At 44.0% G+C, this 17,236-nt stretch overlaps 1 protein-coding gene across 4 annotated transcripts; it reads right to left on the bottom strand.

Moving 5' to 3' along the window:
• Nucleotides 1–6,287: 6,287 nt before the first annotated feature.
• LRAT (lecithin retinol acyltransferase) lies at nucleotides 6,288–15,416 on the bottom strand. 4 transcript variants are annotated; one of them, XM_077934114.1, is made up of 3 exons: nucleotides 15,063–15,416; nucleotides 10,449–11,138; nucleotides 6,288–6,952 (listed from the first exon to the last, which is right to left on the bottom strand). In XM_077934114.1, the coding sequence occupies exons 2-3, from the start codon at nucleotides 11,043–11,045 to the stop codon at nucleotides 6,800–6,802; spliced, it is 750 nt and encodes a 249-aa protein (XP_077790240.1). In that variant the 5' UTR covers nucleotides 11,046–11,138; nucleotides 15,063–15,416; the 3' UTR covers nucleotides 6,288–6,799. The 4 variants fall into 4 exon arrangements, with proteins under 4 accessions (XP_077790240.1, XP_028601029.2, XP_028601031.2 ...); XM_028745196.2 differs by lacking the exon at nucleotides 15,063–15,416 and adding an exon at nucleotides 12,938–13,280; XM_028745198.2 differs by lacking the exon at nucleotides 15,063–15,416 and adding an exon at nucleotides 13,032–13,280.
• Between the last annotated feature and the right edge of the window lie 1,820 nt (nucleotides 15,417–17,236).

Below are 17,236 nucleotides of genomic sequence, written 5' to 3'. Positions count from 1 at the left end.
AAATACAGTTAACCTAATTATTTCTGTTTAAATCCATATCTTGCATTTTAGTTTGGATTTTTATTTTTATTACTTTGACATGTTTTTGTAAAAAATATTCTGGATCTTGCACGGATGTATACAATTGGAATTTGCTTTTCTTATGGGATGGTTTTTAATTAGATCATTGAACATTTCATTGATTAGCTCAAGCACTCTTACTACATACAGTAGAAGTGCCACTCTAATTTGCAGTCTCATCTACTTAAGGGACAGTTACAGATAGGTAGCCGTGTTGGTCTGCCATAGTCAAAACAAAAAAATTCCTTCCAGTAGCACCTTAAAGACCAACTAAGTTAGTTCATACCAAGAACTAACTTAGTTGGTCTTTAAGGTGCTACTGGAAGGAATTTTTTTGTTTTGACTACTTAAGGGAGTTCAGCATTTGTACAGACTTTTGCTGTAATAAGTTGTTGTTGTTGTTGTTGTTGTTGTTGTTGTTGTTGTAAAGTGCATTATGGCCTGCAAAATGAGGATAAGGTTCACAGCAGAAAGTGCAGAAGAACACGAGGCTGACAGAATCATGTGTGCTTTTGTGTCGTGCTTTCAAGCTTCACTTCAATGAATACATCTCCCATGTGCACCTGTCACTTGACACAGGTAGATCATTTTACCTTAATAATGGCAGATCATTGTCAGCTATCAGACTGAAACTTCAGACAGTTTAAGAAGATTGACTATATATTTTGTTAGCCTTAATACCAAGGAATAATAATGCTGTATCAGTGTTCAGTTCAACAGGAGGATGCCGCTAAGCAAGGGCTGAAGTGTGGCATGCGTGGCCTCAGTTCTTTGAATAATCACTTGCCTTAAATATTACAATTTTGGGCAGGGTTTCTCATTACAGCAGGGATGGGGAGCCTGAGGATCTCCAGATGTTGTTGGATCTCTATTCCCATAAGCCTCAACCAGCACGGCCAATGATAAGGGAATGTCATACAACAGCATCTGAAGAGTCATGGGTCCCCCATCCCTGCATTCCAGCAAACATCCCTTAAGTCAATGCAAATGATTAAAAGAACTGGAATCTTGATTCTCATGCACAGAAAAAAAAGCAAGATAAATTATTTTCCCTTCCCCATTAATCTTGTCTGTGCAAAACCTCAGACTTGGCTTCAGCTGCTGTGGTACAAACAGTACTTTGCAGCTTTGAAACTTCTGCTACTGAACAAGTGGGACAGAACATCACTACAGAATTGTACCAGTTGTTCCTGTTGTTCCATTGTAGATGAACAACTCACAGAATGCTGACCAAGACACAGGCAGTGCAGCCCAGGTGAACTGTGATTCATCACCAAAGAGAAGCAGATATGATCTAATTAGTCTCACACACAATAAATAAATTTTAAAAGGAACCTAGCATTAATGCTGTCCTCCATTTTTGCTCATGACCAACTACTGTACTGAAAAGCTGTGCCATAGAAGAACGATATCAGTGGGCTATGTTGCACTGGAATTTGAGCCAGGATTGAGCAACAGTTAGTTTTTTTGGTTGTACCGAGAGTTAATAATAATAATAATAATAATAATAATAATAATAATAATAATAATAATTTATTATTTGTACCCCGCCCATCTGGCTGGGTTTCCCCAGCCACTCTGGGCGGCTTCCATAGAAACCAAAAAACACTAAAATATCATACATTAAAAACTTCCCTGAACAGGGCTGCCTTAAGATGTCTTCTGAATGTCAGGTAGTTGTTTATCGTTTTGACATCTGATGGGAGGGCGTTCCACAGGGCGGGCACCACTACCGAAAAGGCCCTCTGCCTGGTTCCCTGTAGCTTTGCTTCTCGCAATGAGGGAACCGCCAGAAGGCCCTCGGCGCTGGACCTCAGCGTCTGGGCAGAACGATGGGGGTGGAGACGCTCCTTCAGGTATACTGGGCCGAGGCCGTTTAGGGCTTTAAAGGTCAACACCAGCACTTTGAATTGTGCTCGGAAACGTACTGGGAGCCAATGTAGGTCTTTCAAGACCGGTGTTATGTGGTCTCGGCGGCCGCCCCCAGTCACCAGTCTAGCTGCCGCATTCTGGATTATCTGTAGTTTCCGAGTCACCTTCAAAGGTAGCCCCACGTAGAGTGCATTGCAGTAGTCCAAGCGGGAGATAACTAGAGCATGCACCACTCTGGCGAGACAGTCCGCGGGCAGGTAGGGTCTCAGCCTGCGTACCAGGTGGAGTTGGTAGACAGCTGCCCTGGATACAGAATTGACCTGCGCCTCCATGGACAGCTGTGAGTCCAAAATGACTCCCAGGCTACGCACCTGGTCCTTCAGGGGCACAGTTACCCTATTCAGGACCAGGGAGTCCTCCACACCAGCCCGCCCCCTGTCCCCCAAAAATAGTACTTCTGTCTTGTCAGGATTCAACTTCAATCCATTAGCCGCCATCCATCCTCCAACCACCTCCAGGCACTCACACAGGACCTTCACCGCCTTCACTGGTTCTGATTTGAAAGAGAGGTAGAGCTGGGTATCATCTGCATATTGATGGACACCCAGTCCAAACCCCCTGATGATCTCTCCCAGTGGCTTCATATAGATGTTAAAAAGCATGGGGGAGAGGACGGAACCCTGAGGCACCCCACAAGTGAGGGCCCAAGGGTCTAAACACTCATCCCCCACCACCACTTTCTGAACACGGCCCAGGAGGAAGGAGCGAAACCACTGTATAACAGTGCCCCCAGCTCCCAACCCCTCTAGACGGTCCAGAAGGATGTTATGGTCGATTGTATCAAAGGCCGGTGAGAGATCCAGCAGAACTAGGAATATTCAGAAGCCTTCTGAAGAGTCATGGGCTTCCCCATTAAAACACCAATACAAAACTCTTCAGATTCATAGAAAGTATATATGGATAAGTACCGTAATTGTTCTATGGTGGATATAACCAGGACCAGCCCTACCATTAGGTAGAGTGAGGCAGGAGGGCAGGGAGTGTCATATGTCCTGTCAGATATACCCTAAGCTAGCCTGCTGTCTTCAGATGCAGTGAAGGATACTGTACCAGTGTTAAAGCAAGATTCAACTGCCATTTCAGCTGCTTTCTGTATATGAAATGGGAAGGGACACCATCTTGTTCTCGCCTCGGGCAGCAAAATGTCTTACCCTGAGTGCTTTCCGATTTAAAATAAGTCTGCAAATAATGGATGTTTGTTTCCTACAGCTCTTTCTTTTCATTGAGAGTATGAAGTGGCGTGCATTGATTCTACCACATGCTGAGGGGGGGGGGGAGAGTAAATTATAAGGTTGGTGGCACTATCCTTGCTTCCTTGACAAATTCATTTTGATTTCCATTTGGTTGACAATTACCTGCTTGTCCCAAATAACTGGTCTCAATTCCATCATCTGGGAAAATGTAGGAAGCATGGCTGAGTTTTGTGGAGACAATAAACCATTATGCAAATGATCAAACCCTAGGGGCTGCTTTCAGAAAAGAGCACCTTGTAAGATCAGCAATACCCCCCAGTTGGAGGCCAATATGTTTCAGGAGTCAAGCAGATAGCCAGCTTCTGTGAGGGCTGCAGAGGATGATTGATGGAGGCCATTTATCTTATCTAGAAGATGACAGGACTATACAATCTGGAAGAGAAGGGAGGGCCAAGCTCCTCTTTATTCTGAGGACTGCCTTCTTTCTCCCTGCTTCTGTCCTCATTGCACTTGCCCCCTGCTCCTGCCAGCAACTTCTGTTCATTTCACAAACCCTTCTGAATCGAAGGTTTTGTTTCACTGGGAGAGGGTCAAGCTTTGTCTCCTTGTGAGAACATGTCTGTGCCTCCCATTGCTATGACTTTCAGCTCATCCAAAGTTGCAGCTTCTCCCCCAGCTAGTTTGGTGTTGTAATGCTAAAGAGAGAAAGATGATCACGTGCAAGAAGTACCAATTATGGTGTTTTACTGCAGCAGTTGCCTGTTTAGGCTATGCCCCCAACCGCTCCTCACTCTAAGATCTGGACTACCAGAGATCAGCAGAGTTGCTGTATGGCTTGTGAGTATCAGGGATGCAGAGTCAGTGTTTTATTCCCTCCTACCAGCCCCCTTTGCAGAAGGAAAAAAGGCTCCCATGCAAATGAAACTGACCACAGCAGGAAGTTTTTCAAATTTGCATCTCAAAAAGAGGAAATGGCATGGTTGGAAGGGCCCCACATTCACATTGTTTGGGTTCATGTGTGCTAGCAGTAGAGTTGGGATCACACCAGTCATTATGCATTGGCTGGGTGCTCTACTCCAGATAGTTCTATTGGAGCTATGAATCACAGCCCTAGACTTCTTCAACTAGTTTTCCATTTACAAGCCCCCACCATTAAGCTATCTCACTATTTAAAACGGTCTTCATCTTACGCTCAGGCAGCTTGCTGCAAAGATAGTCAATGTGGTATCATCCAAATGTTTTGTTTTACAACACTCTTCAGCCCCAGCCAGCATGGTGGCCAGGGATTGTGGGAGTTGATAGTCCGAAACGAGTCCAGACTATATTGCAGCTATTTTGGGGCAGTTTGAATTGGCCTGGCAAACTGTATATTACCTACTTGGGAACAGGTGCCCAGGTAGAAGTAACCTAAACGTAAGGTACAGTGCAGTGACATCGCCACCAGAAAACAATGGGTAACTCTGTGAGCCATTAGCAGCCAGTATGAATATGCACCCATGTGGTCTGAGTCCATTTCAACAACGCCCAGGAAACATTTAATTTTGATGGCTTGCCCTGGTATAGTCATAATTGGCTCCAACATTGAGTGTCTATTTACACAAGCAACTAACCAGTTAGTAAGTTAGGTCTAAGACAGGTGGGGAGAAGATAAGCAGAACCCATTTTTTCAATGTATCTTCTCTCTTTTATAAAGGCATTGTTGGCCACCTGCTATTCCGGTTCCTTCAACATCTGCAAACCGGGTGATTTATAGTTATTTGAGCAATTACAAGCCCCTGCCGAGAAGATTATAGGAACTGTGTAAAACAGATATACATATATACATACATACATATATATATATATATATATATATATATATACACGCAAGCCAGTTGAGTTTTAAAGGGGGAGGAAGTTATCCCATTGTTTTATCAGAGATTTAAAAAACTCTAATACATCATAGACTGAACACAAGGGAGGACTTTCATTGCAGAAAGCATAGGTATCAACCATGCATCAATAAAGGGATGCATGGTTGTGATGTCAAGATGTGGGTTTTGGTACTGGTGAGAAAGAACATGACTATGTTAAGAAGCACTTCTGTTTTAAATACCAGATATTGAATTTTGAGGCTTCTTCTGTCCCACATGGAACAATCAGAAATGGCTTAAGACAGGTTAGGGGGCGGGGTAGAAATTCCAGCACACACACACTCCAGTGGTGCTGAAAACATAACAAATATGCCACCCAATTGTACAGTATTCATGTTTCCTCAGACATCTATCAGTAGCAGCCTCTAGCTTGCTAGGAATCAACAAGGGCAGAGGCCTCTTGTGCCTCCTGCCCTGCTTGTGGGGGGAGGTGCTCTGACCCCGCAAGCAATCTTTTTTATTCTTAATCGCTCTGTGGTAGCTCCTACGTAAGTGTACTCAGCACTGCGGTCTAAATAACTGACAATTTGCCACACTTTTTACAGCACCCTGAAATCTGCTGCCTGGCGCAGGTTGTTTCACCCTTTCTAATGGCAGGTCTGGCCCTGGACACAGTGATGCCACACGCTTCCCACTTCCCAGTGCATTAGCTGTCATAAAGCAGCTTCATGATTTCCAACCCGATTGGTCTCATTGTCAAGAAAAGATTAAAGAGCAAGGCAGTCTCCTTTCATCTTCCCTCAAAACACAGCCTTTCTCTCTTTTTTTGCTTGCTTGTTAGCCACTTGTACCAGCCAAACTGTTTTAGTCTCTACACTTCAGAAACTTCTGGCATGATTTATAACATTTAATAACAGGGACAGCTCTAGGAAGGTGCAGTTTTTTCACAGCCCTTAAATCCAGGCAGGAGGGTGGGAGGCAGTTTTGTAATTTAAATGGAGAGCCTCTTGGTGAATTAACTTCCCACTTTATAGAACTCACTGGCAGGACTTTGGGACAGAAGTCCAGGGCCCCTCTCAGCAGAATGAGCAGGAGGTTCCCCAAATGCAGCAGGGCTGGCTTTGAAGTAAGTGAAGTAATACACATTACTGTCTAAAGAGGTGGCCCCTGTAAAGCCCAGAGTCTAAAATTAGAAATGTAAAAAAGCAGAGGTGAACCAGTCAGAAGTTGTTAAATATGCAACAATAAAAACACACATCTGGACTTATTTTATTCCCACTGCATTTGGTTTAGAAACAACAAACTTCAAAGTACAACTGGAAGAGATGCTGAATGTTAGTAGCTTGTTTTCATTCCCTATTTGTCCCCTCTCAACTAGCTAAGGACTCTAATACCCTGTTTCACTGAAAGACACCTCTTCCCATATTACCCTTATTGTCCAAACCTATGCACATTTACTTGGGAGTTAGACCTATAAATTTCATTAGAATTCACTTTTGAGCTTAGGAATGCAGTTTAGGAATGCTTGCTTGGGAGTAAATCCCATGAACCCATTGCTAAATTTGCCTTCTAGAAAGATTTTCACAAAATCCAGTGGCTTACACAGTAAGCTATTACATATTCTGGCCAATGATGCTTTTAAATCATTACACAACTGGATGCCACATTTTTCTTCTGTACACAATGTTGGAAAGGTGTTTGAGCTTTCATAAATACATTGTACATTCTATTTACAACTTCTAACAAGCTCTGTGGGTGCCTTTAACCCGCCATCCACAAAATGAATGGAATAATGATGGTAGGGAGGGTAGTAGAAGGTGCCAGACCCAGGCAGAGTATAGAAACCAGTCCCAGCAGTGCTGAAGCAAGAACACTCCTCTGGTCCCGAATAATCATCTTCACCGTTTCACAGAACTGCAAAAATCAGAGCAGAAATTTTTAGAATGCAAATTAAGGACTGCTTCCAGTTGAGAAATAAACGCATGCATGGAATCATAGATTTAGCAATGACCTTAAAGCTCATGTAGTTCAACCTCCTGCTGATGCAGGGAATTGCTACTACAACACACCAAAAAGTGACCAGCTAATCCTGGTTGAACAAAGGAGAGTCCACCACCTTCCAGGTTATATAGTAAACTGACTTACATAGTATTTAATTTTTTAATTGAAATTTAGCAGGGCTAGTCCAAAATGTTTTGCTGTTACAAGCAACTATGCCACATGATCTAAGAGATGTACCCCAACATCCTCAGTGATATTACAAGGGATATTGAAGCACCCTTGTTTATTTGGGAGGACTCATAGCTTTGTGGAAGAGCACACCATTTGCATGCAAAATGCCATAGGTTCAAAACTTCCAAGATCTCAGGGCAGCAGGGCAGGGAAACAGCTCTACCTGAGACCACAGAGAGACACTACAGGTTAAGAGTAGGCACCCCAGTGGTCAGGAACCCACTTCCCATCCATCTGAATTTCTAATTCTCCAGTTGATGTGTGTGTTTCTAAAACCATTTGGATAATTATGTTATGTACTGCATGATGACATTGGCTAGAATTTGGTTTCAGTTCTCTGCTAACTTTTACATGATGGTATTTCAGTGCTTTCTAGCAAGTTGGTTTTGATGGACTGAAAGTATATAATGCCTTGACTGCTTACTCTCTAGCCACCCCCATCTCAACTACCCCATCATCACAGCAGAACTGTGGTACCTGCACATTTACTATTTACTAGAGTACTGCATTGGGATGAGATGGCAGGAGTGAAATGAACAGAAAGGGGGAAAGAATAGTCTTCAGAATGTGCCAATCCACCAGTGACATCCAAGTGAGGCGCAGAGTAGTGAATAGTTGGGGTTGGCTGTTGTTTTTAAAGTGTATTTAAAATGAACAAATGAAGGCTTCAGAACTAGCTGTCCTACTTCTTAAGGAAACATACCAATTTTATTTTTTTAAAAGCCAAACCAGGCAGCCTTAAGGGTTTAAAAGTTGCAAGTTCTCTCCAGCCAAGCCATTTATTAGACTAATAAAGCACTATACAAAAACTCTGTTAGATTAACAGTGCTGAACAGTAACACCAATTAAAATCTGGTTTTGTCTGTCAGAAACCTGGCAAACCTAAATGACTTCATTGGCATTTCACACAGATTCAATATTTTTAAGAGAGAGAGAGAAATTAAAGCAAAATAGCCCTTGCTCTGTTCCTGCCTGCATTGGGCACAGAGAAGGTAATATGTGTTCCATTCTAATTAGCCACCCAGAAACACTGCCTCTACTACAAGAAATTATTTGCTTGGTACCTAAATAAATCTGACGTACTTCCTTTTGCAGACTTCATCAAGTTCAGCTTGTAAAAGCACGCCTCTGAGCTAACCTGGGGCTGCTGGTAATACTGCTCCTAGTCTCTGCACAATGTACCTTTATTTCTGTTGAATGGTGGAGGAGAGATCAGCTCTGCTCTTAGTACCACCATCCCCAGCTACAAAGGAGAATCATAACCTTGAATTTCAGGGCATCACATTTAGATGTTTGCTAAACCACACCAAAAATATCCTGTGTTTACCCTCTGATGGAAAGATGAACTTTTTTTTTTTTACTTTTGCAATGCCAAACCCCTGCCTGTTGGAACAGTACACAGTGTACAACCTAAACCAGTGTTCATTTTCACTCCCTGTACCCAGCTGTCCCATATGAAGAGAGACCTATTTCCTTAACACTGTTAAGCTTGAGATGGAAGGTTCACATAGGGCCACCCTCAACAATATGAAATAAATGCTGACTAAAACATACATTCAGCAAAACGGGACTGAACTCAAGTTCTGCAGAGGATATGCTGTGCTTCAGATGGCTGTTTTGCATGCTCTGCTTTTAGATAGCAGCCAATCCAATGAATGAGAAGTTTTCACACACTAAAGATGAGAGTGGAAAAGGAAAGGACATACCTTAGCCCACACGTTTTCAACCCTTTTGAGTCTACGACTGCATTCTTTCTGCAGCACCCCATTGGGGCTCAGGAGCCCAGTTAGGTCACCCCTTGCCTGCAGAGCTGGCAGCCTCTCACCTTTTTTCAAACACCCTCCTTTGTGGAGTGTTCCCTCAACCTCCTCTCCCCTCTCCTCTCCTTGGGAGTCCTCTGGGCAGCTGCTGCCCCTGGTCTCTGAGCTGCCCCCCCCCCACCCCAAAGAGAGGTGCCTCATCACACTGCTCCATGGGGTCGTGGGAAGTACCCCCTGGCCAGCCACAGAGGCACCATTCACCTGGGGAGCTTGTAGCCAGGGCTGCTGGAACAAACAGCTGTGCAAGCCTTTGGGAGGCAGAGACACAAGAGGGCATAAGAGAAGGGAGGGAAGGAAAGAGGGACAGAGGCCAGTGTTGCATGCGGCACCCCTTAGCCCTATCCATTTCTGCATGAGTATTAAAAAGCCAGAATCTGCAACAGCCTTGAACTGTAAGCCTTTCAGGGAATCACCATTTCATTAGGGGGGAAAGCGGGAGGAAATATATACACTATATAGCAATTCCTGCAACCAGCACCATTGTCACTAGGTAGAAAGTACTCAAAATACCAAATCTAGCATTCTGTCAGCAGTCTAAGGCCAAATTCTATTTAGATTAGTGGGCCCTTGCTAGAGGTCTGGGCTTGGATCTAAGAGAGGCAGGTGGAATGTTAAAACAATGACTTGCCCACTTTTGACTTGCAAGAAACAAAATTTAAAAGGACTGTAAGTGTAGTCAAATCCTGAGCTGAATAATAATAATAATAATAATAATAATAATAATAATAATAATAATAAATTTCATTCCTTAGGAGCAATGGGAAGATGAGCATTTCTCTTCAACAGAGAAGGCTCTAGTTAAAATCTTTTGGGAATTGAATAGCTCTCTGCCCAGGTTTGCTTTCAGACAGGAAAACTGGATAGCCGGTGCTACAGCAGGATCTCTATACTTCCTTGGCAGCATCAGCTCACACTGCCCTGTTCCCAGACGATGGAATGGCTGGACAGTTTTGTTTTTGTTTATTTGTTTATTCTGGCTCAGAGATACATTAAGTGATTGGATAGCAGTCTTGTTGGGACAGGCAAGGAAAGCTTGGACTTGAATCTTACCACTAACATAAAAGGCACTATATAGCTTTTTATGGATTGTTAGAGATTTTGGAACACAGTTGGTTACTAATAGTTAAAGGCACAAGACTGAACCAAAAATGAAACACCCTCAACTTATGCAGCTTACTTTATGTTCTGGGGGAAGGAAAGCGCAAGTGAGAAATGCTTATAGAAATAGGTTATAAATGCACAACACGGGAGTCCCATACAGATAAGCCACTGTGCAATTGTCCCTTTGTGCTCTCAAAGCAAGGACTCAGAATCCTTTAGCCAGGTTGCTTGGCTAGATTTGTACAGTGGTAGTTTACCTTCTCAGTCTGGAAGCTGACTGGAGAGCCATATCTGCAGAAGGTCACAAAATGTTCACAGTTGTTCCACAGCAAGCTGTATTCAGTGGCACCCACCAGCTTTTCTGCTCTGCAGACCACCTCTTCATCACGCAGGACGTTGTTCTTGAAGAGTTTGTCCATGTGGTTTACCAGAATAGAGCCTCCATAGGCAAAGTCTTCCACTGTGTCCACACGGATCCTGGCCATTTTAGTGATGACACCAAAGATGAGTCTCTTGTTAGTCACCACCTTCTGGATCTGTTTCTGGTCGTTGGTGAGAGCAGGCAGGATATCTGGCATAAGGTGAGCCACCCGGTTATCCCCCAGGTAGATGCCAAAATGAATGAAGAGTGTTCGGGGCACCTCCAGCAAATCCCCCGGCTTGAAATAGGTGGTATCATAATAACAGCATCGTTTCTTCTTCTCTTCTTCCTCTGCACCGGAGCCCACACCGAGAAGTTTGAAGTTGGCAAGCAGCAGAAACTTCTCCAGTAGCAGGGATGCTATTTCATACATGGGGTTTTTCATGGTGCTGATCTTATTCTTATTCTGCGGCTGCAGCTGCTCCTGATTCATTCAGCTTCAGCATCTTGCCTTTTTATCATGGCAAGAGGGGCTGTCCCACAACCAGCATCAGTTTGGATTGGCAGATAGGCAAGTGGGTGGTTACTGTGGAGTGAAATAGACCTCTACTCAGAAAGTGACTCTTTCAGAAACATTTTACAAGAGTCCCAATTATGCATTCAGTATATAGAATGGGCAGACACACATACAAAATCACCTAGTCTAGACCATGTACTTATCAGAATGCAAGCACTTAGTGACTGAACAGCTTGAAAGCCTAGAATGATGTAAGTACCAATGCAATCATTAGGCATTTGATTCAGATTGTGATAGATTATGACTAATGAGCCCATCCTGGGAGACTGAGACACAAAAGCTGCAACATACACTTATTTTGGAGTAAGTTGTCACTGAACTTGGTAAGACTTTCTTCCAAATATGCAGGGGTTTGGGTTACAAGGCTGCATACTTATGGCACCCTGAAATTATTTCCAAGTAAATATTAGAATTGCAGACTTTTAATTGTATAGATGCTTACATGAAAGTGAGCCCCACTGTGCTCAATGGGCTTTATTTCCTTGCACATGTGTTTGCAGTCTTATTTTCAAGTAATGGCCACTGCAACCAATAGGAATGGGTTTTCAAACCTTGCTATGTAGTCAGTGTTAGGAAAATGTTGATAGGTACATCTAAGTGAAAGGTTTTTTGTTGTATGCCATGCAAATTGGATCCGAGTTTATACATGTACTGATTGAAAGATCTGCTTACTGATGAAAGTGATTCATTTTTGACATATACATGAACTCAGCTTGGTACTTAACATTTAAAAATATATATATCTGAATTTGCAAGATGGTGAGAGACCAAATGCCATGATGGAAGTTCATTTATTTGCATTTCCTATGTGACTGTTCAAAGCATACCTTTCCACATAGTTTCCAGGTAAGATAGCATCAAGTTCCAATGCAACATATAGGGCTTTTGTCAAGTGTGGTTTCTGCTTGGCAGAAGTTTGGGAAGTGGTTTGGTTTCCCCCAGAATTGTAATGTATCCTTATTTTATTTTAACTTTTAGAGAGGCAACAAGATCTGTACAGAATTGGGGAAGATATACATTTCTGTTATGACAAAAAGCAAAAGCATGGGCAAACCCTTTCCACCACCCCATCCCCAGCTAATCTTTTCATGCACCCTGGAGGTACTTGCAGGGTTCTCAGAAGGAAGGTGCTAAAGAAACTGTAGTGATGGAGAAGCAGAGTGATGGGAGAAAAGCAAGCGATCCTTTAAAAGTAATTCCTCCCTTTTCAGAATGGGCCAGTATTTCTGCTCAAACGAAAAAATAAAATAACAGTTGGCTGGCTTTGGGGAAGGGGGGGTATTAATCTTGCACTTCACACATCTATTCATGTATGGATATCCCCGTTTTAACTTTCCGCATTTCCTTTCCCTCTGACGCCACTGTTTACACTGCCCTCCCCCACCGTGTGTGTGTGTGTGTGTGTGTGTGTGTTTGTGTGTGCGCGCGCGTACCTGCAAGTGAGGATAACTGATGACGTGGGCTTCGTTCCACGAAAGCATCTGGCACAACTGCGCCAGCCTTCGAGGTGCCACGAGACTCTTCGGCGGCTTGTCTGCCTGTGGCAGGCTAGCTGGGCTGCCCCAGCCGGGGAAGCCAGAGAGACGCGCGGAAGGAGCCAGCCGTGCCTCGCGGTTAAGATTGATTCTCTGCTAATCCATTATGCGGAGGGGTCAAGCCCAGCAAACAAAAGCCTCAACTCAACACCCACCCCAAGCCCCTCAAGCTGCTTCTCCCCTACCCCCCCCCCGGCCCCTGTCGAAGGCTACTGTGCTCGGTAGCCCAGCGGAATCTGCGAAGCATGATTGATGGGGGGCCATTCATCTTACCTGGAAGGCGACAAGGGCTTGACAGCCGGAGCGGGGGAGGCTACTCCCCCGCGCAACCCGCCATTCTCTCGCTAGCGGCCCCTGCCAGACTCACTTTTGTGTGTGTGTGTTTCGCCCCCCGGCACTCCGGATCCGGAGAGGCAGAAAAGCGGCCGCTGGAAGGGGGAGAGGGCGGGGCCCCGGGAAAAGGGGGCGGATCTCTCTCGCCTTGCGCTTAGAAGAAGCGAGAGCTCCCCCTTTCCCCTTGTCTCTCAAAGCGCCGCTGGGACCGAAGGGGAGAGAGGCGTGGAGCCGTTTCTCTTTCAGCCCCTTTGCCCAAACTGTGCAACGGATCCCGATGGGCCCTGACAGGACGAGTTTCCTTCCCCGCCCGGGCAGGCAGCGCTGCCTAAGGACCTCCCTGGTGGCGCGGCGGGGGCGGGGAGGGAGGGAGGGAGGCGCACCTCAGGACCTCTGGCTTCCCTAAACAGGGTTACCAGGAAGGAACTCGCAGCCAGTGTCACAGAATCGTATTTGGAAGGGGCCATGAGGGTCATCTAGCCCAACCCCCTGCAATGCAGGACTCTTTTGCCCAACGTGGGATTCGAACCCACGACCCTGAAATTAAAAGTCTCACGCTCTACCGACTGAATGGGACACACGCTTGGAACACTCCCAAGAGCACCTGGGATGCATTTCTTGGATGGAAGAGCGCTGCACACCTGGCACTCTCCTCCGGGCTGTATGTTGCAAGAGATCTGACAGCGGTGGCAGAAGCTTGCCTGCTATTGTTAATCTTTTAATTGAGGAAGCATATTAAACTAACAAAGAAAATGAGCAAGACTTCTCCCTCCGTCCCCACCCATTCAAATTCCGGGGGCGGAGAATGCCTGGGGCATCAGTTGTGAAGGGAAAACAATGGGGGAAAGGGGTGCGGTGGGGGAATAGAGCCAAGCAGTGACGGCATGCTATACTCAGCATCAATGTTTGCAAAATGAGAATTCTCCCGCGCAATTGTTTCAGCTCCTTTTCATTGATAGTGGAGATAAGCAACAGAAGGGCTGCTCTTACATTCCTGTCCTGGTTATGAACTTCTCCCCTTGATAGGCGCTTGGCTTACCTGTCCTTGGTCACAGCACCACAACATACATTTAAAGCACATAGGCTGTAGCCCTTCCGAGATGTTCCCAAGTTACATTTTAGGATTGCCAATGCAACAGCTGAAGAGCAAGATTGTTTTATCTTTACCAAAAAGAGTGTTAGTTTTTCTTCCTGGGTGCAATCTGGAAACTGCAAAGCACCTAACAGACTCCTTTCAGCTGACTGCCAGCGGCCTCCTACATACCATCTTAAAGTTGTGCCTAAATGCAGACTCCATCTGTGGCTCCAGCATCTACCCTTATGTAGAGATCCCGGGAATTCACAAACTTGTGCACTATTTTGTAACATGTTGGTCGACCTAATAAGGATGTTGCCCTAATGTGGATTTTGTAATTTAACAAATGCTATAATGCGAGCCTCAGGCCCTGAAGGGCTACTGTAGAAATCTATTTCAGATGATCCATGTGGAATTAAGAAGGAAATGGCCCAGATCTCCACTCTGTTCCACAACTAGGAACCCTTACATGACACTTATCTTAAGTGAATCTTCTGCTTCTCTTTCTTTTAGATTTGTGGTTTTGAGAACTTGTTGCCTTTTAGTCTTGGCTGCATAGCTACTCTCTCTCTCTCTCTCTCTCTCTCTCTCTCTCTCTCTCACACACACACACACACACACACACCCTCAGATGAACTCACTGTAGTATTGCCAGTGGGAACTTGAGCTGGAAGTCAGGTGGAGAGAGAGCTAAGTGTTGGTTTTTAGTGTGCAAAAATATGTTTCCAGGATGTTTCACTCCTTGTTTAGACAGAGGCAGCCTTTGTTTTATTTTCCAGTGCCATTTAATCTTAATCCCCCCAAATGAAGGGGTACATTACAGATAAATCCAGAGAGGAAATGGCCCATGAAACCAGAGATGCTATTTAGGTTTCTGGCCAAAAGCCTTGATTGCTTGGGTGAATCTCAAAAGGAATGTATGAAAAAACTAGCGGTCCCTTTTCTTACTACTTCCACTAACAAGCTGGGGAAACAACAGTTTCATCTTACCTGGCTGCTCATTAGCAGGGATGGGGGGGAGTGTTGCATTTTCTTGAAAAGCTATGCATTGATCCCATGCTGACTGCAGCTCCAGAAAATTCAGCTGTATACTCAGCCACTCTCTTAAATTAACGCTTCACTGTCCTTGTGCTGTTGGGAGCTTCAGATGCAGAAAGCAACAGTAATTAGTTTAAATATATATTTCAAAATGGGGTGTGGGTGTGTGGAAACAAGCAGAGAACATTCACGGATGTTATAGAGGGCATACTATACACATCACCCTTTATCAAGGACCTTCTCTAACTTTCATAAAAGGCAAAAGAATTAAGTCATAGAATAGACCCATTGAAATTACAGAGTTTAAATTAATTTCAGTGATTTCCATGGGTCTAATCAATTACTTAGTTGGCTATCATTCACATACAACTAATTTCCTATTAAAGGAAAGACAAAACTAAATACCTTTGAAACAAGTTGAGTAAATTTTAAATAACTATTTTCTATGGTACCCTTGGAAGCCATGAACAAAGGCGTTTTGAGACTGAACAATTAAGAATGACTTTGCTCCATATTCAGTAACTAGAATCAGTATAACAAAATAGGAAAGTGTGCGTGTGTGTAGGTATTTCAGCTGTAGCAACAAATATGTTGCTACACATTATTTTTGAAAAGAAAAGCGTCATATGGACACAAATCTGTCAGAACTAAAATATAGCCTAAATTTGCATTACAGTTCTACAGTATGTAAATCTGAAATACTCATTCTAGGGATTAACATCACAGCTCAACCAGTGACTCACAAAGGCTGCAATCCACCCACCTAATGGTAAGCCCCATTGACCTCACTGCAATTTACTGCTGAGTAGTCATGTTTAGGATAGCACTGTAAGGATGCAATGTGCATTTACCTGAGAGCAGGCCCACACTAAAGTGGTCTTACTTTTGAGTAAACATAGGGTTGTATGAGTTATATCCACACAGTCTCAATACCATGCATTGCAAAATTTTGCTGGAACAGTGCATCAGAATCAGACTTTAAATACACTTTCTCCAATAAAATGTGCTATAGAAAATATAGACACGAGAGCACAGTGCCCAAAAAACGCCTAAGATTGTGGCACCCAAAAATGCATGTTTTGGGGTACTGTGCTCTTGCATGGGTCACGTAATTCGTGCAGAAACACGTCCCAGAAGCCATGAATCCCAGTTTTGCACTGGGACATGTTGGATGGTACGGTAGTACCATTTACATAACAAAAACTACCACAGAAATATTAGCATTTTCAAAAGCAGGGGATCCATGGCTTGGCTGGGGGTCTGCAGTACTTAGCTAATTAGGAAACACTGTCCTAGAGCCTACTAAGGTGAGCTAAGCCTGGCAGGACAGCTTATGCTATGGTCTTAACCCCTTCATGCATTAATTAGACTAAAGCATGCTGGTTATATGAGGCTGGTTACATGCCTTTCTTCCTCCCCCATAGTTTTATTTGCAAAAATAATTTTCCATTTTCAGGGAGTGGGGGGTTATTAAAAATACTTTGGAATTCACTTCAGGGTGTCTGGATGGAAAGGAGGGCAGGGTACCTGCAATTGGCTTGCAAACTACGCTTGCTGAAATTCCCTCTTCTGCACTATTTTCACTTAACCATGTGTGACTTTTCTGCCAACTTCCTGTCTAATCATCACCTTTGTATCACCGCTCAGTAACTTTTTGGAAAATCTGATTTAGAACTGACTGTCCTTACTAACTATGCTAAGGCTGCAATCCTAAACTCACTTGGAAAATCAAACTGAACTGAAACTACTCCTGGAAAGACATATAGGATCGCACTATAAAGGTCCAAAGTATTTGACCCCTTATGCATGCTGCCAATAGACACACACAGCTTTCCTACAAACTGGAGTCCTAATCACAGGAGAGCTGCTGGAAGGGAGGAATCATTTGGTGGCAGCACACCAGAGGCAGAGCAGTCAGTTCATGCACAAAAGGATTCTACAGATGACTGACTGACTTTTTAAATGTATACTTAACTTGACTAATGGACTTTAAATGAATGCAGCTAGCCACTTCCCATTCTCTGCACAAAATGAATTTCCCAGAGGTCCAGTCCTAGTTAAGATGGGTCACAAACAGAAATATTATACAGTATTAACTGTTTATCTGCTTTTTGGTGTGTGTGTGG

This window comes from Podarcis muralis, chromosome 9, assembly GCF_964188315.1.
Source record: "Podarcis muralis chromosome 9, rPodMur119.hap1.1, whole genome shotgun sequence".
In the NCBI taxonomy this organism is placed as follows: domain Eukaryota; kingdom Metazoa; phylum Chordata; class Lepidosauria; order Squamata; family Lacertidae; genus Podarcis; species Podarcis muralis.
The sequence above is the reverse complement of the archived record's forward strand: the minus strand, read 5'-3'. Positions and strand labels throughout refer to the sequence as shown.